The 21,847-nt window shown below is 36.5% G+C and overlaps 1 protein-coding gene across 1 annotated transcript in view; it reads left to right on the top strand.

The window, feature by feature from the left end:
* The first annotated feature begins 3,479 nt into the window (after positions 1–3,479).
* Positions 3,480–21,847, top strand: part of LOC125261371 (zinc finger protein 239-like) — a 22,564-nt gene continuing 4,196 nt past the window's right edge. Inside the window, exons 1-3 of the mRNA XM_048179949.1 lie at positions 3,480–3,629; positions 15,620–16,848; positions 20,087–20,113. Coding sequence (XP_048035906.1) covers positions 16,148–16,848; positions 20,087–20,113 — 728 coding nt within the window. The 5' untranslated portion in view covers positions 3,480–3,629; positions 15,620–16,147. The remainder of the gene's footprint in view (positions 3,630–15,619; positions 16,849–20,086; positions 20,114–21,847) is intronic.

Here is a 21,847-nt window from a genome sequence, read left to right as displayed (position 1 = left end):
CTCGTACAGTGTGAGTTGGTAACCTTGCTGAAATCGCACAGATATCGCACAGTGTATGCCTGCCTTTAGCCACAATCAGTCCCGCGTGTAATTCAGCTCACAGTCACTGAACGTGTATGAGTTGATTATGTAAAACTCCGGACAAGTTTTCATGTGCGCGTCCATTTTTTAACGGGTCTTGACTGTCGTACAGTCTGACATTAATGACAGCTGAGATCCCACAGTGTGACATGAGGGTCATGTTCGTACAGTCTGACAAGCAACCATCGTAAAGGACTATTATAAATAGCACAGTGTGAACCAGCCTTAAGAGTTTATCAGCATCCCTCCTCCACCCCATCTCCTCACTTCTAATTATAACTACTTTTACCACACCAGGGGGAGTACTCTGGGTTCGGGCCGATATTCAGAGCTCGGTGCCCTCTCCCCGGACAGCACGCCAAATACGCAAAACTTTACTCTATTTAATTATATGGATACGTGAACTCGTGAAATAAAAATGATTACTGTTCACCTCACCACAGCTTTACACAAACAGCAGAAGGAGAAAGATAAGAGATTTTTGTGTGATTTATTATGTTTTATGTTTATAGTATTTGGTGTCTCTGACCAATGACGTCACCGCTCCGTCATTTCAGTTAGCGTCGAGTCTTCTGAGGAGACACACACACACACACACACAATTCTACAATTCTAACTTGTGATAAAATCTAAAACTAAAGAGGTAAAGTTCATTACAACAGTGGTTTATAGATGTCAGCCTATATGCAGCCATTGAGGACTACAGCCATTTCACGAGTTCACACTTACAAATAATCAGATAGAAAATAGTATGCGTAGTAGTATGCGTATTTGGCGTGCTGTCCGAGGAGAGGGCTCCGAGCTCGGTATTTTGGCCCGAACCCAGATTACTCCCCCCCCCCCCCCCATTCTGGGTAGTATTCTGGAAAGTAACCAGTGCAGGTGTGAGGAGACGGGGTGGTGGAGGGATGCTGTTGGAATTGATGGAATTGAGAAAGGGAAATTGAGGTGTCCGGGCCTGCACCATTAGCAGAGGCAGCCTCACGTTAGGAGGGAAGGCATTCACCAAGAGGGGCAGGCATTGTTGGATGGTGTGCGGCGCTGGTGAAAGCCGCGGTGTGTGGCTAAGCGGAGGGAGGAGGAAAGTGGGGAATCTGGGGCACGACCCAGGCTTGCTGCTGCTGTGGCCTGACGCTTGTTTCTAGCACATGAATTGAAGATACAAGAGTGAGGATGTAAGATGAAAGACTGGCCTTGTGGAATTACTCGCATCATGAAGTTTAAGTAGCTGAGCGAAGATAGTAATTCCTGTTTAGAACAGTTTGGACTGTTTAGGAAGGTGGAAGCGAACATGAATGTCCTATTGATTCCTTATGCCTGGAAATTAACTGTATTCGAGTTAAATCCCAGAAATTCAATGGACATGGCTGGACCCATCGTTTATCCGGGGCGATTGGAAACCTGAGCTCAGCGAAACAGTGCAGGGCCGAGAGATGGATTATTAAACTTTGTACATATTCTTATTTTCTCAGAAGCGGCCTGAAATCCTTTAAACCTGCATATATTCGCCTCTGACACAATGGTTTGATACTGTAAATGACAGTACTGTTTGTACTATCATTGCTGTTTGATGATCATTCAACATCAAACAAAGTACAATATGAATTGGATGATCCTTGTTCTTTAACTGTTGCTGGTTTGAGTCACAAGCACCTTCATTTAGTGAAGCTCAAAAGAGACCCATTTGTAAAAGACAGAGCTTTGCATAATAAAAATGTGCACCTTGAATTTATTTAATTGTTTTCAACAATCGCTAACATTTAACCATGGACATGCTGCTTGTTTAATATTGTTTATTTATATTTATTATATTTATTATATTTTCCATCCAGACCTGGAAATTACTCAATTCCATACTTTCCAAACTGTAATGTAATTAGTTTATTCATTGGTTATCTGTCTATGGTTTGTTAAGTTACTTACAGATTTCTGCTCGTTATAAAACAGATACAGACGAAAAGGGAACGGTAAGATTTATTTAAATGCATCAAAATAACGATTTGAAAAGAATTTGTCCTACCAGTCTCTGCGTCTCCAATAGTGAAGCTGTGGTTATACTTCGAAACAGAAATACATATTATGACTAAGTTTCTAAGCGATTTGTTGATGAATCGCAGGACAGCGATGACAATAAGTTCTGAGTTTAATGAATCTATGCGACCGTTCGTGCAATCTGAACGTCATAGGCTACGAGCATATAACAGCTGATTGAGTGTTTAAACCACAAGCGGCACGTTAATTAGAACGGCAAACTTTACAGAAACAGTTTAAAACGTGAATTCCCCCGATCAGCATTGATACAGATGTCATAATGTGGAAATTAATTCATGGACGGAAAACGAGAAAGATTTTAACTGTGCTTTTACGGGGTTGAGCCGATGGGGAGGAAAGTCCGAGCTGGCTGGGATTGAATCTGCACTGCGGCGCGGCTCTGGCTTGCTGAAGGCCTGCTGCGGCGGCCTGATGCTGGAACAAGGCCCGTTCCTTCGCGGGAAGAGGCGGCATTACCCGAGACTCGAACTTGGTGCTCGACTGCCTTGTTGTCCATTTCTTTATGGCAGGAATGATAGAATGAGCAGGACTAGGAAATACACGGAAGGAGATCGTGGATGTTTCGACCGCAGTGACGAGAGTCGGCCTCGGTGTCTTGGCATGCGGGGACCCGTTTGTTTGGGCTGACGCCCCCCCGAGATGAATCGGCGGCGGTGTAATTGCTCCTAGTAAGGCCAGAGGATTGTGGCAAAGAGGACGAAAGATTCTTCATCGGACACAAAGAGATTAATTTCGGACATGGTGGGAACTTAGGGCGGGTCAGATGCTGTCAAACTGTCGAGGAATATGGGTGAGTCGACCGTGTCTTATATATGTGCTTTCACTCATGCTGATTGGGTAGGTATGTTGATTACTGATTGCTGACAGTTGGCCAAGATGACGTGATGATTAGTCAGATTATTTGAACGTTGCTCCTCCCGAATTTTGTTAATTAAACATCATATAGTGACTATTGATATTTTTATACCATCATATGTCACCAGATGTCATCAAAGTCACCACATATTTAGGTTTTGGCTGTCTGAACTTATTGGAATTATTTTTTTTTTTTTAACCAAAGTAAAAGAAATATTAACCATAACACAATTTTGCCACACCTAATTCTGAAACCCATATCACATGTAAATTTTCACCACTTCTGATGAGTTTTCAAAGTTTTCAGGCATCTTTAGGCCATCAAAAATGTGATTCGTTTTGGAGAAGAATAATTGACTGAGCAATTACAATAGGGTCCTCACACCATTGGTGCCCTAATAAGGATATTTTACAATAAAAAAAATGTCACGTCTGTTTGTTTTGAACTCTTTGAGTTTTCATTGGTTCCTGTTTTTCTTTAAGTCCTCGCCACTCAGTTTCCTGTTCTCCTCACTACTTAAGTTCCTTCCTTTCTGTTGTTCTTTGTCTGGTCTCGTCAGTTTTATGCACTTCATGTTTGGATTTATGGTGTGGACTCCACTTTGAAATCTCTTATCATTGTACAAAGCTCTCAATCCAAGGTAAGACCAAATCTTTTGCTGCAGTAGAGGATTGTAGAGATGTGTGTTTGATTAATTGGAGACTGAGGGGGATAACAAATACAATGACACACAAATGCATACCTTTATTAATTCTCATTCTCTCTTGACATTTAATAATAATATTGATTTTAATATTTAAAAATTATGTAAGAATAAAAACGGCATTAATTTGCGCCCTCATGGTACAGCGGCTCACCCTACATCCTCCGACATATGGTGCGTTCAAGTCCTCTTTGGAAGTCATGTTCACGATGGCAGGTGCGTTCAAGTCACTTTCGTCGGAGTAGATGGAGATGTACCTTTTTAAAAATTAATTACACAAAAATATACAGCACTTCTACTTATAGAAAATGAACATAGAAGAGCATCAGGTGTGTTTTGCTTTTTTATGCTTTTAATTAATTTATAAATCCACTGTAAACGTATTATATTGTTAAATGATAACACTACCATATTTTGTGATTTTTATATTTAGCTCCTAATTAGAAAAACAATCGAAATTGGAGTAATGGTGTGAACATGTTCTTATTCTCAAACTTTGTAAAATAGATAAGTTGCTTCTCAATCGGGTGCAGAGAGATAGAGTAAGGGATGATCCATATTTCATTAAGGTGGGGGAAGGGAGTTGGGATATTAAACTTACACAGTATGGAAATTGTTTTACATGTCATTTAGTCTTGGTGCATATCAAACATTATAACTGCAACACTGCCCTACCCTGCATGTGTTTGATTAGAAAGATGTGTTGTGTTCTGTTGTGCTACAAATTCAGCATAACCCCCTGTCTTCGATCAATGGTATATTCCCCAGTGTTGCGCGCTCTTCTTCAGCTGGCGCGGAGGTCGGCAACCCGCGGCTCTAGAGCCGCATGCGGCTCTTTAGCGCCCCCCTAGTGGCTCCCTGGTGCTTTTTCAAAAATGTATTAAAATGGAAAAAATATATATTTTTTGTTTTCATATGGTTTATGTAGGAGGACAAACATGACACAAACATTCTTAACGTTTTTCAATGCTGTAAAAATGTGTATAATAAATATTAAATTTCAACATTTCTGTCAACGAAGACTTTCCCGCCGAAAGCACGCTCCCTCAGCTGGACTGATTGGCAAAAGAACCTGCTGCGTGACTGGATTTAATAGAGGAAACTGTGAAAACGCGAGTAAAAACAAACGAATTACACTAAAGGTTGGACTCGAAAGTGTTTCTTACAACTTGTCAAATAAACCTAATCCATGGATATTGACATGTAGCCAGGAGTCGTGTTTCCTGACATTTATATGTGCCTGATTTGACGCTGAGGAAATACATAAAGCAAATCTGCCTGTGAATATTTTATATAACTACAATATAGGTAACTTAGGTTTAAATCTGCGTAATTACTTAACGTTATATCAATGTTATATATATCGTCATATTGTCCATCCCTAAAACATATAGTTTTATAGTATAGTTTTTGTCAGTGTTTATTTTAAAACGCACAATTATGCAGAATATAAGATGGAAAATATTTAATAGATGATTTGTCAACATAATATATAACAATACAATATATATGGAATGATTTTACCTCAAAATACAACAATTTGACACAAAATGATAACTGCAAATCCATGAGTCCAGCTGTTTCTGTGGATTGCACCGATCCATTTGCTTCTTTTTTCTGTAGCTTTCAGCAGTTTTTAAATATATACCTCGGGAATACCTCATTATGTATTTGTAGCCTACTTAGTCATTTTGATAGTAGGCTAATATAGCTAATATACACTTACAGCCTGTGTTGCCTTCATATAAGGCTTATATAAGGCTTTTAATTTTTTGCGGCTCCAGACAGATTTGTTTTTTGTTTTTTTGGTCCAATATGGCTCTTTGAAAATTTTGGGTTGCCGACCCCTGAGCTGGCGGGATAAACACTCTGCAGAGAGGTAATGTTATGTGTTTGTGTTAATGGACAGCTCAAACAAGCTCTTAGAACATATTAAATAGAAGTTACGACCTGATAAAATCAGAACAAAATGTGGTAACACTGCTGTTAACCCTGTTAAATTAAATGTTAAATGTTATGGCTTAGTTTAAACGTGCGATTATGTCATATTTCTATGAACGGTACAACATCTGAAGTATCTGTTATGTCCTATGTTCATTTTAATGAGTTTGAGGAGGCTTGTTAATGTTAATCTGAGTTTAATTTCATTCCTTTTTGATGACACGAGTGGTTTGAGAGTGAAATGCGCGATAGTAATGCATTTTGGGTAATGTAGTTCAAGACCCATGTTATTGGGTTAAGGAGAAGAAACTGAAACTGTGAATGGTGATGTTGGTGTAGTAAGTTGCCTCCATATTAGAGTTATTTACAATATTTTTTCCCCATGACTCGTTGGACATTTTCAGTAAATACAAGACAAACTTTGCCATCATCCTTTCAAAACAGCTGAAAATTAAACAATCTTATTTATTTATAATGTTTTTAAAGAGACCTTGTCCTCAGGTGTGACAGAAAAGGTGTCAAATCAGTGGACATTATCTGTCAAACCATAGGATATTTCATCTTTTTGAGTCAGTTAATGACCTTGCTATTCATAGCTAACCTGTCATTAGCAGTTAGCAAGACACATTTGCATAATTTTCCATGATTATGTAGTTTAACATATATTTTTAATTAAAAAAATATAATTTAGGGGTGTCACACCAAAGGACAACAAAACTTAACACTTTATAGTGGTTCAAAAAAAGTTAAATATTTGAACAATTCTGAGACAAAAACTAACATGTGCACATGACATGGGCTTAACAAGAGGAACAGTAACATGATGTTGAATTGGGTCCATTAAATTTGTCCATGAAATCACCTGATTTAATATCAGGATATGGCGTCACACCAGAGAACATCATGTTCTGTGACAAAATGTATCAAGATAGTACGCTTTTAGAAATGTATGGATGAAAAAAAAGTATTGCATTAACTAAAAAAATATGCCTGAGGTATTTATTAACATTTGTATGCTTTTCCTTTTAATTAATAAAGTTGTAATGTATTGAACCATGCTTGACACAGTCGCACCATAGGACAGTTGAGATTTAGCTCAAAAATGTAAAAAATATAAATACAAAGCTGTTTTTTTATTTTTTATTTTTTATTTTTTTTAAACAATAGGTCTATGTAAAACAAAGGCATGTTTAACCATTTACTGCATTTTAAATTATGACAATACTAATAATAATAATATTTTTTGTCATGTGTAGGAAGACATTTTCTGGTTCCATTAACATAATTAAACAACTAATAAAAAATAGTAGTAAGGGAAAAATGCACGATACTGAACTCTAAAAAAACAGTTTTTTTGTGTTTATTATTCTTGTAAAATGAATTTAACAGACTGCTAATCTCATATTCGCTAACACTTTAAAATAATGTTCATTAGTTAACATAAGTTAACTACAGCTAATAATGAACTGCATTTATACAGCATGTATTAATCTATGTTAATGTTAATTTCAACATTTACTAATACATTATTTAAATCAAGAGTTGTATTTGTTAACATTAGTTAATGCACTGTGAAGTAACATGAACAAACTACGAACGACTGTATTTTTATTAACATTAAGAAAGATGAACAAATACATTAACAAATGTATTTCTCATATGAACCTCATTGTAAAGTGTTTCCACAGATAAGATGCTTGAACACATGTAAGATCCGGTGAAACAGAATATTTTTGTAAGTTGGATTCATAAAGACTTGTTTTTGAAAGAATGATTCAGTGATTTAATTGGATGATTCTGTGATTCATACATTTTTAAAGGGGTCATGAACTGTGTTGTTTCAGTGTTTTATAATGTTTCCTGGGGTGCACTTATAATGTTAGTATGCTTTTTACATCCAGAATTGTCATAATTTATAAATAAAAGGCATTTTTCCTACCCTGATTTTATCCTCTGATTTGAGCGCTCTGTTTTAAGGGGCGTGTCTGCTGTGTGACGTCTGTGTAAACGCCCACTGCTGTGATTGGCTGACTCTTTGCATTTGAAATAGCCAAGTATTACTCTCTCTTTTAGTGCGTTTACTATTACAGCTCTCAAGGTTAACTAATCGTGAAAAGTGCTGCATTACATTTAGATCTATGGCATTATATGTAGATTGTGGCATGAGAGGTTGCAGTGATGAACATTGTAGTCAATCACAGAGCTCATGTTGTTGAGCACATGAAAGCAGTGATCTCATCATTGAAACTCAATTTCTGCACACTAACAAATGCTTTTATCTTCACTAACAGTGCAAACGCAGTATAGCTAAAAGATTCGTTGAATAAAACGGGAGTTTTGTGCATCAGTCACTGATAAACTCGCGCTGTTTGATTGACAGCTTCAGCGCGCGCTGCTCCAACGATTGCAAAGGGAGCTTTCTTTGATCGCTTTCTTTATATAATTTAATCACCGTTAAATAACTGATTATTTTCATCCTACTAAGAGAAACAACGCAAGTTGACGTTTAGTCAGGGGTTTGATTTACTGACACACAGACAAAGATCATCTGACTGTACATGAATCATTAATATCAGATCAGGCATTAGAATGAACACATTACTCACATGTTGTTGCATTACTGTCGAGTCCAGGTAGGGCTGCACGATTAACCGCATTTTAATCGTCACGATGTTGGCCCTTTTATCCTGAAAACACATTTTTTTCTTTGGGATATGCCTGTGGTTGCCAGATGCAAAGACCTTAAATCCCCCAAATAGAGCTTTTCCCTTAAATAGATATACTGTCTTCCCGGTGTTTTACTTTATCTGTGCAATCTGGCAACTCTGTGCATGCGCTCCCTCTAAATGCGGAAGAAGTGCTGATGATCTGAAAACAAACATGTGCACTGGAGTTTAACGATCTCTACAGCGAAATTCTGCTTCATTGAAAGTGTCATACAGCTTTATATCATTACAGTCTTTATTTCTTCATAAGCCACTTATACTATTTGTGTGACTAAATCTGCCATGATCAAACCTTCAGCAATGAATTTCAACAAATGCAACACGGATCTCCACCTTACTGTTTGCAGAATGCACTTTAATATCACTTAGTAGGCTACATTAAGTGGCGTTAAGGTTTTTTTTTTTATAACAGTTTTCTATGGGAGGAAAACACTTAACGTGTAATTAAACACATTGCCTTCATATTCTGGGCTCATCTGCTTTGCTGTACAGTATGGCTTATTATGATATTTACAGAGTTTGGTCTTTTAATATCACTGTACATTATCACTGTACATTAAGCCACGTTAAGCATTTTAGAATGTCCCTATAGCCAGGGACTTTTTTTTTTTAATCAAAGAGCTTCGTTCTTTGCTTTATGTATTTGCAGGGCAATCTGAATCTGTGGTTTGTCTCATTTGCAAACGAATTGTGTTGCTTTAAAAATCTAATGTGAATACAGATTACAAGGTGTTCACCAAAACCATGTGTTTTGTATTGATTTACCATCTAAGGAAGTTATCATAGTTGGGTTAAATGAAGTCGGTGTGCCACCTACAGGCCCTTTTGGGTGAAGTGTAGGTGTTGGTAAAGAACGTGTAAAATGGCCATAACTACATTACCCTTTTTTGATAGAATAATCGTGATTAATAATTGTGATTATAATTTTGAGCAAAATAATCATGATTATCAGTTTAACCATTATCGTGCAGCCATAAGTCCAGGCACTGCACAATATTTTGTAATCCTCAACGGCACATTTATTGCTTGGTAGCTCGATCCGGTTTAGCAGCACATAGGTTACTATGCATGTCATGCGCGAATCGGTGGGCGGGGGTAAAAACAGGCAGTGATGACGTAGGCGTTGATCTTCTTCTGCAGAGGCGGTGCTTGCTGCCCTTTGACCTCATAGATCCCCACTTTGTAAATCCTGTCGTTTTCTGGGTCTGGTGTCAATTCAAGCTTTTATTTGACTGACAAGGAAGTTTTCAGCTCTAAAACTTACAGGATATTCTTAAAGTATAAGTATAAAGTATAGTACGGGTTCACTTTAATTGATTGAATGCACATCTTATAATGACAGTGATATCCTCATGAAACAAAAATCAAAAAGCAAAATGTGATTTGGTAAAAAATTATTGAAAATAACAAATATATCGGCCACTAAAAATATTAATGCACTTTTCTGACTATAACTGAGTAAATAGGATAATTAAAATGAAAACAACAATTAAATAAAAAAAAACTAATAATTACTATTTTTAATTTTTTTTTTTTTTTTTTTAAAGACAAACATCTCAAGGCACAGTACAAGCATTAAAATATTACAGAATTAAGCAAGTGAAAGTAAAAAACAAAAACAAATTAACAATCAAAATAAATGCTCACATACATATAAACAATCACAGTATAATATACGCATATACACATATGATCATCTAAATAAACAAAGAAGGGGGCAAAATAAATAAATAAAACTAAACTTTTTTAGCCAGAGCTTGTCTCCTTAAAATATTTAAAGAACAGGCTCCAAGATTTTTTTGAAAAGATCGGGTTTCATTCTAATTTCAAATTGAATTTTTTCAAGTTTAAGGGCAAAAAGTAGGTCAAAAACCCACTGACTATAGGTTGGAGGAGATGGCAGCTTCCAACTAATTAATATATTATCCATCTCTAAAGTTGTCAGTTTAACATTGTCCGGAAGAATCCAGAATAAAGCTATTCATGGGTTGGGGTCTATTACTGTGGTAAAAATGTCTGAAAAACAACTAAAAATTCTCCCCCAGAACCTTAATACCTTAGAACAGGCCCAAAATGAATGAAACAGAGAGGCTGGCTCTACACTGTCAAAATCAGGAAATATTTTACAGAATTGCACCTTAGACCAATGAATACGATGTACCACCTTAAATTGGATAAGCTTATGTCTACAGCTAACTGAAGAAGTACATATCCTTTTAAACGAGTCCAATATTAAAAGTACTTGAGGAGTTGACACTAGAGGGTTGGCTATAAATAAAATAAGATCGTCAGCATATAAATAAACCTTCTGTTCTAGATCAGTATGGAAAATACCCGTCACCTCTGAGTCAGCATGTAGTGCAATTGCCAGTGGTTCAATGGCAATGGCAAATAAAAGGGGGGAAAGGGGACATCCCTGCCTTGTGCCCCGACACAATGGAAAAGAATCTGAAATAATATTATTTGAGCGTACAGATGCTTTGGGAGTGGCATAAAGAAGTTTTATGCAATTTTAAACCAAACCCAAACCTCTCCAAAACATTTATCAAATACTGTAGTTCCACTCGATGCGGTCAAATGCTTTCTCAGCATCCAGTGAAACCACGACTTTAGCATTACTGGAGTGAAGTGAGTACAAAACATTAAAAAGATGTTGAATATTAAAAAAAGAGTGTCTGTCTCAAACAAAACTAGTTTGATGAGGTGAAATTACTTTATGCATAGTTTTTTTCAAGCCGAATAGATAATATTTTTTGCTAGTATCTTGTAATCACAGTTTAAAAGTGATATGGGACGATAAGAACTACAGTCTAGGGGGATTTATCTTTCTTAAGAATTAATGAGGTTGGGGGTAACTTAGAATTTTGAAGACTCTCTGAGAAAACTGAAAGCAACAGCGGACAACAATATGATAACAAATCATATTTTTTTTTGCAAAATCTGACATTCTTTATAAAGGTTGGGAGAGGGATTCAGTGAGTACTGGGCATCAATTGCTGTTATAGGACTAGATAATTCCTCAAGCTGCTTCTTTCGCTCTCTATTTTTATAGGATATGTATGAAGTTATTAAGCCATGCAAATAACATTTTAGAGTCTCCCAAATAGTAGAATAAGCCATACTCTGAGTACTATTAAGATCAAGAAAAGAAGATATATTTGAGGATATACATTTTACAAATTCCTTCTCGCTTAGTAGACCAGGGTTAAAGGACCACTGATGATTGTTTGGGGGCGCTTTTGGAAAGCAAAGTCCCAGAACGACTGGTGCGTGATCAGTTATTACTATGCTTTCATATAAGCAATCTTTAAGATAAGGAATGAGTTTTTTGTCTAGAAAAAAATAGCAAATTCATGAATAGGACTGATGTACTTTGGAAAAAAAAAAGAATATTTCCTTGTCGAAGAGCGGAAAGCATCACAAATACCATAGTTATGCAGGAAAGATTGAATAATTGTAGCACATTTTGAAAGATAACTGTTTTTGAAGACCTATCAAGTTGTGGACACATCACACAATTAAAATCCTCACCCAGAACTAATGAATGAGAGTGAAGGTCTGGTATAGATGACAAAAATGAAGTGATAAAAGTAACATCATCATAATTAGGGGAGTTGAAAACAAAGTTCCTGTTACATCTGCCTTTATGATCTGCTATAACTTGTGAAACAACAAATGGAGTAGATTTATGTATCAGAATGCTATAGCCCCTAGACTTGAACTGAAAATGTGAATGATAAACTTGACCCAGCCAGTCTTTTTTCAATCTATAATGGTCAGATGAACAAAGATGAGTTTCTTGAAGAAAAACAAATTTGGCTTTCAGTTTTTTTTTTAGTTTTTTTTTAGATGAAACAGAACCTTATTACTTTTAACCAAATTATTCAGACCTTTACAGTTCCAGCTAACCCATCTCACCAACCCGTCTTCATTAGCTCCACCACCCAGACGCATCTCCGCAAACAAACAAATAAATAAATACAGCGAATACAATCTAATACAAATAAACAAATACTAAAATATATATAAACACATTAAACCACAAGAAAAGTGCTTTCAGTCGAAAACGAGAAATTCAGTTCCAGCAGACTACTTTGTACCTATTCAAGCAGGTAACAGGTGTTGTTTCACAAAAGCCATTGCCACAGCTGGAGCATCAAATGTGTGTTCATCGCCGTTCTTTGTGATTCTGAAACCGGTAAGACCTTTAAGTCCGTACTTAACATCTGGCATGGACCTCAGAAGATGTTTCACCTCATAGTAAACGGCCCACTTCTTGGCAATCTCAGGCGGAATGTCCAGAAAGATGAACGCAGTTTTGTCTCTGAATTTGAGCTGCCCACCCCGGCTCGCTTTCCGCCAAATATCCTCTTTAACATTGTAGCGATGAAAGCAAATAACAAAGGCTCGTGAACGGCTACCCTCTGCAGGTTTCTGTGCAAGAGTGCGGTGAGCGCGAGCAAGGAGTGGGGGTTCAGGCAGATCAGATATTTCCGCCAAAGCATCCACCATGAAAGTTGGTTGCGGGCTTTCCAATCCTTCCGGAATTCCTACCAGGCGAAGATTAGATCTACCGGAACATCACTCTAAATCGAGGCACTTGGCTTGCAGCGAAGCGATCTCTTTCTGAAGAAAAACAACCATAGGCTCAAGCGAGTGAAGACTGGTCATCCATTTTGAGGTAGCGTTTAGGGCTGGGCAATATATCGCATGCGATTGTCACGCGCATTTCGTCAGTAAAGCCGGTTCCCTGATTACCGTGAAATCGCCATCACCTGCTTTCAAATGGAGTGGCATTTAATAGGAACACTGGACGCACCACAGAATCAGGCTCAAATAAAGAGAAACACCAGCAGTACCTTTTCTCTAGTGTTTACTGTAGGCAAAAAATGGGACTTAACATTGTTAAGCGCTTAACATGAGCACTTAAATCTTGAGAACGCTACTAGGGCTGAGCGATATATCGCATGCGATTGTCACGCACATTTCGTCAGTAAAGCCGGTTCCCTGATTACCGCGAAAACACCATCACCTGCTTTCAAATGGAGCGGCATTTAATAGACAGAACCGTAGATCACTGACAAGCTACGCAATATCGCGTTCATTATCGTAGATGAATCGCCTTCGATAATGAATGCGATATTGCGTAGCTTGTCAGTGAACTACGGCTAAAGAGTCAGATTAAGTGTGTAGCTTAAGTAAAATTTAAACTAAATAAAGAACTTCACAGGAGCACTGAAAAGACATACACCTTAATTTACGCTGTTGGGCTGCCAGGTGGTTCCTTACAATTGGAAGATTATTGTACTGTACCTTATTCATGGAAAGTGTTGTGAATTCTCTCCTTTTAATGTTAAAGTTCGTTATGTGTGTGACGTTTTAAGTTTTGACTTACATAAATAACGTAGTGCAGTGTTTCCTGCGTGTATGAGCTCAGCGTATCTGCCTATTCACTATCACTCCAGCAGAGCAGTCAGATCGCATGCTCTCACTAAAGTGCAGCATTCATGCGCAAGAGAAAGTTAATGACAAGTAAGTTTTAATTCAGTGTATATTGTAATTAATGCAGATCGTTACACTGTATTGCAGCAGTATTAGATTTAGTTAATTATGTTCTTTATGCTTCACGATCTTTCTGAATGTAATTTGATCCTGTTTAACGAGCGGATTTGTGCCGCTAGCATCATGGCTAGTATTAGTAATGTTTATTAAAGTTATTTGCTCCAAGTTTAACATTTCTCAGTTGGATCATATCATCCTGTGGTCGCTATTATTACTGCCTGTATTACTCATTACCCTATATAATTCATATTTTGGGGGTTTTGTAATCTTTATTACACTGCAGCTTAATATTGCTGACTCATGCTGATATATTACTGTCATATTTATATATCAGTTCATTATGTAAAGTTGTTTATCATTCAGTTTGTAATCTGTTAAATTGTTGATTATATTTAGAAAATGAATATTTATTTCTGTTATTTTATATATTTCAGAAAACTACCTCAAGTACACTTCTATGTGTATATGGTCACTCTTGTGCAATAAACAGTTCAAATCTATCTGATGACTCCGACTCCCTGACCAGAGTTTTGCAGCGGTCAATAACATATACACCAGCTTTCATTGGGGCAATCCCCAACAGAAAGTTTCAGGAACATTAGACGTGTGCCGATATTCAGTAATACGATATATCACGATAATGAATACGCACAATATTGTTATTGTGGGCACTTTTAAAACACCATAAATATTTATTATGAATTATTGAAATGTCCATTTTAAGAATGTCAAAAAGATGCATACTCGGATGTAAACAAACGAGAGAAGAGACGCACTGAATGAAAGTACACATTCACTTTCTGGCAGCAGATGGAACAGCAGAAATGCAGCGGTTACCCCGGAAACCCTGGAAACAAAGCAGCTGTGCTAGTGAAGTTTTTAATATGCTTCAAACAGTCAATTTTTTTTTTTTTTTTATTCACAATGTTGTTCATCACAGCACCAAATACTTAATACTTAATAGGCTAATTATTTTCATAAACTTAAACATTTTTATATTTTAATCTGGACTACAACCTGCCCTATAGTGACTGAAAATGTTCTGATAATTTGTTATTGTTCAGTAAAACTTGTGACATAAGGCTTCATTAGTTAACATGTTAATTCATTATGAACCTGAGCTAAAACTAACAATGATAAGTTGTATTTTTTAACTTAGAAAAAAATAATGATGTCTGTAACAAATGTTGCTATTGCTCATTCTTAATCTTAGTTAATGCATTAACTAATGTTATATAATGAGATCTTATTGTAAAGTGTTACCTGTTGTTCTTTATAATTATTTTGCGTTTTAATCTGTTTGAAACTTTTAACTTTTTTTTTTTAACTTTTAAAATTTTTTTGTGTATTTCGTTATTGTATTTAAATACAATTCTTCTTTTTGCTATAAGAAAGAGTTCTTAAACCTGTTTTAGTATGACAACACTTTTTTTGCTATCAATACCGTGATAATACCGTATACTGTGATAAAAGCTTAAGCAATTATCGCAACATGAAAATTTGATACCGTCACATGCCTAATGGACACATGCAGTTCATTTATAAAAATAAATCTAAATAATTGGAATATTTTATAGTAGTTGTCTATCACAGCAAGTCTAAATTTTATGAAATTTCACTTAATATTTATTGCAATGCTTTGAATGATTTTGTTTTGATATACTGAAAATTAAATGACACTTGTTTCTTTCATTTCAGTCCTGATGGAAGAGTGCGAGGAGAGTGAAGAACTGAGTGAAGTGGAGGAGGAACATCATGACAAACCTGGAGAAAAACCTTTGAGTCGCTCAAAGACTAAAAAGACATTTTTAAAGAAAAGAAGAGCCAAGAAATCTACAACCTGCACTCAGTGTGGAAAGAGTTTCACAACAAAACAAAGTCTTGAGCGTCACATGAGAGTTCACACTGGAGAGAAGCCGTTCACATGTGATCAATGTGGGAAGAGTTTCACGCGATCATCACACCTTAAAGAACACATGAGGATCCACACCGGAGAGAAGCCGTTCACATGTGATCAGTGTGGCAAAACATTTCATGGGGAATCAGCTCTGAAGAAACACCTGAAAGTTCATACGAAGGAGAAGCCACATTCATGTTCTGTGTGTGGAAAGAGTTTTTCACTGCTGAAAATTTTAAATGCACATCAGAAAATACACACTGCTGTGAGAGAGTACATGTGCTTTGAGTGTGAGAAGACTTTTATATCAGCAACCTGTTTAAAACTACATGAGAGGATCCACACTGGAGAAAAACCTTACAAGTGCTCACACTGTGACGAGATTCAATCAGTCATCATCTCTGAAAACACACGAGAGGATCCACAGCATAGAGAAGCTGCACACCTGTGATCAGTGTGGAAAGAGTTTCTCTTTTAAAAGTCACCTGAAGAAACACATGAAGATCCACACTGGAGAAAAACCTTACAAGTGTTCATACTGTGACAAGAGATTCAGTGAATCAGGACCTCTGAAAACACACGAGAGGATCCACAGCATAGAGAAGCTGCACACCTGTGATCAGTGTGGAAAGAGTTTCTCTTTTAAAAGTCACCTGAAGAAACACATGAAGATCCACACTGGAGAAAAGCCTTACAAGTGTTCACACTGTGAAAAGAGATTCAGTGTGTCATCAAATCTGAAAAGACATGAGATGATCCACACTGGAGAGAAGCCGCACACGTGTGATCAGTGTGGAAAGAGTTTCTCTTTTAAAAAATACCTGAAGATACACATGAAGATCCACACTGGAGAAAAACCTTACATGTTTTCACACTGTCACAAGACATTCAATCAGTCAGGACATTTGAAAACACATGAGAGGATCCACACTGGAGAGAAGCCGCTCACGTGTGATCAGTGTGGAAAGAGTTTCTCTTGTAAAAGTAAACTGAAGATACACATGAAGATCCACACTGGAGAAAAAACTTACAAGTGTTCACACTGTGACAAGAGATTCAGTGTGTCATCATCTCTGAAAACACATGAGATGATCCACACTGAAAAAAATAACACTGAAGCAGAGTTAAAGTTAATGAGATAATGCTGTTTGTGGAGTTGTTTAATCAGAATTTGATTTCACATTTAACGTCTTTTATCTTCATTTGATTTCATCTAAGGCTGTGGCTGGAAGTCCTTTGTAGTTATTGTGTTTCTTTTCAGTGATTATGCTTGTTAACAGCAGGTGTTCATCACTACTGCTCAATCGTAACTTAATCATTTAATTATCTCATTAACTTTCACTCTGCTTCAGTGTTACTTTAACACTATATAGAGAGGGACCATATGTACTCTGAGCAGAGTTGATTTAACTCTGAGGATTTTGCTGTGTACAGATTTACCAACATGTTAACCATATTTCATCAGTGAACAAAGTACAATTATAGCTACACCAGTAAAATCACAGTGACACATTGTGCTTTTATAAAAATAAAGGTTTGTTGAGTTAAAGTGCTTAATTAGCTTAATCAGTATACAACAATAACCAGTGAATACATATCATCTTAACATATTTAAAATCGCATGCTGTGAAGGAAAAGGTCTTCTTTGTCGAGACAACTCTTCCCGCCTGTCTCACGACAAATACTTAAAGGGGCTCTATGTAAGTTTTTTACTGTATTAAAGCATAAAAATACCATAATGTGTTTGCAGATATTTATTAAACGTGCTCAGTTCACATTCTCATTTCTCTGAAAACCATTGCTACAGCCAGTTATTGTACTTTGAAATTTGCTTTCCGTGTCAGAATTTCTGTTTTTGTTTCCTTCTGTGCAAGACCGCACGTTGCTAATTTACCTAATAGTATTTCGCCACCCCGAGTTGGCAGTAGTCGAAAAACACATGCAGCAAATTGCAGCCATGGAAGCCAGTGAACAAACTGTGTCAGAGATCGCAGATTCTACCGGACCTAAAAAGCCTGAGCATCCATCTAAAAATCTCTATGAACGGGAGCATATTAAACATGATATCAACTCATCATAAATCCATAAATCAACTAATTATTTCACAGTGTGTAAGTCACCTCACCTTCCAAAGTCGCTCCTGTCGCGTGTCTTCAAACTGGCAACCCGCGAAAGCGTCCAGTCTGAGGTGGAGGGGGCGGGGCGAACAATATTTTGAATTTGAACTGCAGTACCCATTTTAACCACTAGTTGTCATTCTTACATAGAGCCCCTTTAATTGATGCAGTAGTAATTCCTCGCTAGAAATGACATCAAAATTGGAAAATGTTGGTCAAAAACGTACATTTACACACAAACTGACCAGCAAACACAGCTTTAGGATGCCATCTTTATTTTTCTAGCTCAACTCTGACCTCTGTTCATCTGAGAGTTTATCAGCATCCCTCCTCCACCCCATCTCCTCACTTCTAGTTCTATCTACTTTTACCACACCAGGGGGAGTACTCTGGGTTCGGGCCAATATTCAGAGCTCGGCGCCCTCTCCCCGGACAGCAGTCTCTGACCAATGACGTCACCGCTCCATCATTTCAGTCAGCGTCGAGTCTTCTGAGGAGACACACACACGCTTCAGATCAAAGTCCTACTGCAAGATTTGTTGATGCTTCCAAACAAAACATGTTGTACATTGTTTATTCTTCTCTGTTGTTACCATTTACTTGTCTCCTACTTTGTCTTTTTCTTATAGCATTGTCATATTTGTCTTTAAGCGTATATTGGCATATTTGTATAGTCTCTCATCCAACACAAATGGTTTTTAAAAAATTCGAACTTGTGATAAAATCTAAAACTAAAGAGGTAAAGTTCATTACAACAATGGTTTATAGATTTCAGCCTATATGCAGCCATTGAGGACTACAGCCATATAGTGGCTATTTAATACCATCATATGTCACCAGATGTCACCAAAGTCACCACATATTTAGGTTTTGGCTGTCTGAACTTACTGGAATTATTTTTTTTTTTTAACCAAAGTAAAAGAAATATTAACCATAACACAATTTTGCCACACCTAATTCTGAAACCCATATCACAAGTAAATTTTCACCACTTCTGATGAGTTTTCAAAGTTTTCAAGCATGTTTAGGCCATCAAAGATTCATTTTGGAGAAGAATAATTGACTGAGCAATTAAAATAGGGTCCTCACATCGGTGCCCTAATAAGCATATTTTACAATAAAAAATGTCACATGTCTGTTTGTTTTGAACTCTTTCTTTGAGTTTTCATTGGTTCCTGTTTTTCTCCCCACTCAGTTTCCTGTTCTCCTCACTACTTAAGTTCCTTCCTTTCTGTTGTTCTTTGTCTGGTCTCATCAGTTTTATGCACTTCATGTTTGGATTTATGGTGTGGACTCCACCTTGAAATCTCTTATCATTGTACAAAGCTCTCAATCCAAGGTAAGACCAAATCTTTTGCTGCAGTTTGTGTTTGATTAATTGGAGACTGAGGGGGATAACAAATGCATATCTTTATTAATTCTCATTCTCTCTTGCTTTTTAATATGTATAATAATATTGATTTTAATATTTAAAAATTATGTAAGAATAAAAACGGCATTAATTTGCGCCCTCATGGTACAGCGGCTCACCCTACATCCTCTGACATATGATGCGTTCAAGTCCTCTTGGGAAGTCATGTTCACGATGGCAGGTGCGTTCAAGTCACTTTCGTCGGAGTAGATGGAGATTTATTTATCTTCTATTTATCGAAAATGAACATAGAAGAGCATCAGGTGTGTTTTGCTTTCTTATGCTTTTAATTAATTTATAAATCCACTGTAAACTTATTATATTGTTAAATGATAACACTACCATATTTTGTGATTTTTATATTTAGCTCCTAATTAGAAAAACAATCTAAATTGAATAACCATTTGAAATTGGAGTAATGGTGTGAACATGTTCTTATTCTCAAACTTTGTAAAATAGATAAGTTGCTTCTCAATCGGGTGCAGAGAGATTGAGTAAGGGATGATCCATATTTCATTAGGGTGGGGGAAGGGAGTTGGGATATTAAACTTACACAGTATGGAAATTGTTTTACATGTCATTTAGTCTTGGTGCATATCAAACATTATAACTGCAACACTGCCCTACCCTGCATGTGTTTGATTAGAAAGATGTGTTGTGTTCTGTTGCGCTACCGATGCAGCATAACCCCCTCTCTTCGATTAATGGTATATTCCCCAGTGTTGCGCGCTCTTCTTCAGCTGGCGGGATAAACACTCTGAAGAGAGGTAATGTTATGTGTTGTACCGTTCTATGAACGGTACAACTTCTGAAGTATCTGTTATGTTCTGTGTTCATTTTAATGAGTTTGAGGAGGCTTGTTAATGTTATTCTGAGTTTCATTTAATTCCTTTTTGATGACACGAGTGGTTTGTCCTAGTAATCAGTGGTGCATTTTGGGTAATGTAGTTCAAGACCCATGTTATTGGGTTAAGGGGAAGAAACTGAAACTGTGAATGGTGATGTTGGTGTAGTAAGTTGCCTCCATATTAGTAAGAGTTATTTACAATATTTTTTTTCCCCATGACTCGATGGACTTGTTGGACATTTTCAGTAAATACAAGACAAACTTTGCCGTCATCCTTTCAAAACAGCTGAAAATTATACCATTTTAAGATGAGTGATGATTTATCTGCCCAACTGCAATCCTCAACTGTTGTTTTAAGATATTTTGAGATAAAGATAAATCTGCACCATAGGACATTGTCACATTAAAGGACAGAAATGGGTAGTTATTTCATTAAATAGAGTGAGGGATATTACATTAAATTATTTTTATTTAACCTTGAATGTGTCAAAGAAGAAAGAACTTAATTTTGATACAAACAATACCAACATGTTTTTTTTTTTCTAAATCAACAAAATGAGTGGTGACTCCTTGACAGAGCAAATATCTTTGAAACTTTAACCCCCAAACATTTTTTAATGTAATTCATTTGTTTGTTAAAGAAGAAATAACATTTCATTTTGTTACATCAACCATTTAAAAAAATAAAATAAATAAATAAAAAATGTAAAGTATATGGCTGCTCTTTTTAAGGTGTCATTTTGTTTTTTTTGTACTTTGCATCTTTCTCTAGGATCTTTTCCCTTCTAAATGTGGATCCCTGTTAATGTTCTTGCTATAATTCCATGTCCTCTTCCTCCCACTCATTTCTCTCACTCAATTCTTTCTCTCAAAAACAAAGTAGTATCACATGTTATGCTTATTTTCATGACACTTTTTAACAGTATACATTTTCTGTATTTCTTATTCAATGTAATTATTGCACTTAAGAACACTGAAAATGATAAAAAAAAAAAGAATAAAAAGGAGTTGAACAATCTTATTTAATTATTTATAATGCTTTTTAAAGAGACCTTGTCCTCTGGTGTGACAGAAAAGGTGTCAAACCATAGGATATTTCAGCCTTTTGAGTCAGTTAATGACCTTGCTATTCATAGCTAACCTGTCATTAGCAGTTAGCAAGACACATTTGCATAATTTTCCATGATTATGTAGTATAACATACATTTTAATTAAAAAAATATATAATTTAGTGTTGTCACACCAAAGGACAACAAAACTTAACACTTTATAGTGGTTCAAAAAAAAGTTAAATATTTGAACAATTCTGGAACAAAAACTAACATGTGCACATGACATGGGCTTCAAAAGGGGCTTCAATAACATGATCTTGAATTGGGTCCATTAAATAATTAAATTTGTCCATGAAATCGCCTGATTTAATATCAGGATATGGCGTCACACCAGAGAACATCATGTTCTGTGACAAAATGTATCAGGATAGTACGCTTTTAGAAATATATGGATGAAAAAAAAAGGATTGAGTTTACTCGCGCGTGAAAATCCCTTCACAGCAGACGTGAATTCGCGTCATGAGGGGCTCTCCCGCTCCTTTATGTCTCCCAGACTCTCCCACTTCTTTCTGCACACTTCCTCTGAATAAACACAATTTGTC

The sequence above is a fragment of the Megalobrama amblycephala genome, unplaced genomic scaffold (genome assembly GCF_018812025.1).
Source record: "Megalobrama amblycephala isolate DHTTF-2021 unplaced genomic scaffold, ASM1881202v1 scaffold405, whole genome shotgun sequence".
Taxonomy (NCBI): domain Eukaryota; kingdom Metazoa; phylum Chordata; class Actinopteri; order Cypriniformes; family Xenocyprididae; genus Megalobrama; species Megalobrama amblycephala.
Note: the sequence above shows the minus strand (reverse complement) of the source record. Positions and strands in the feature narration are given on the sequence as shown.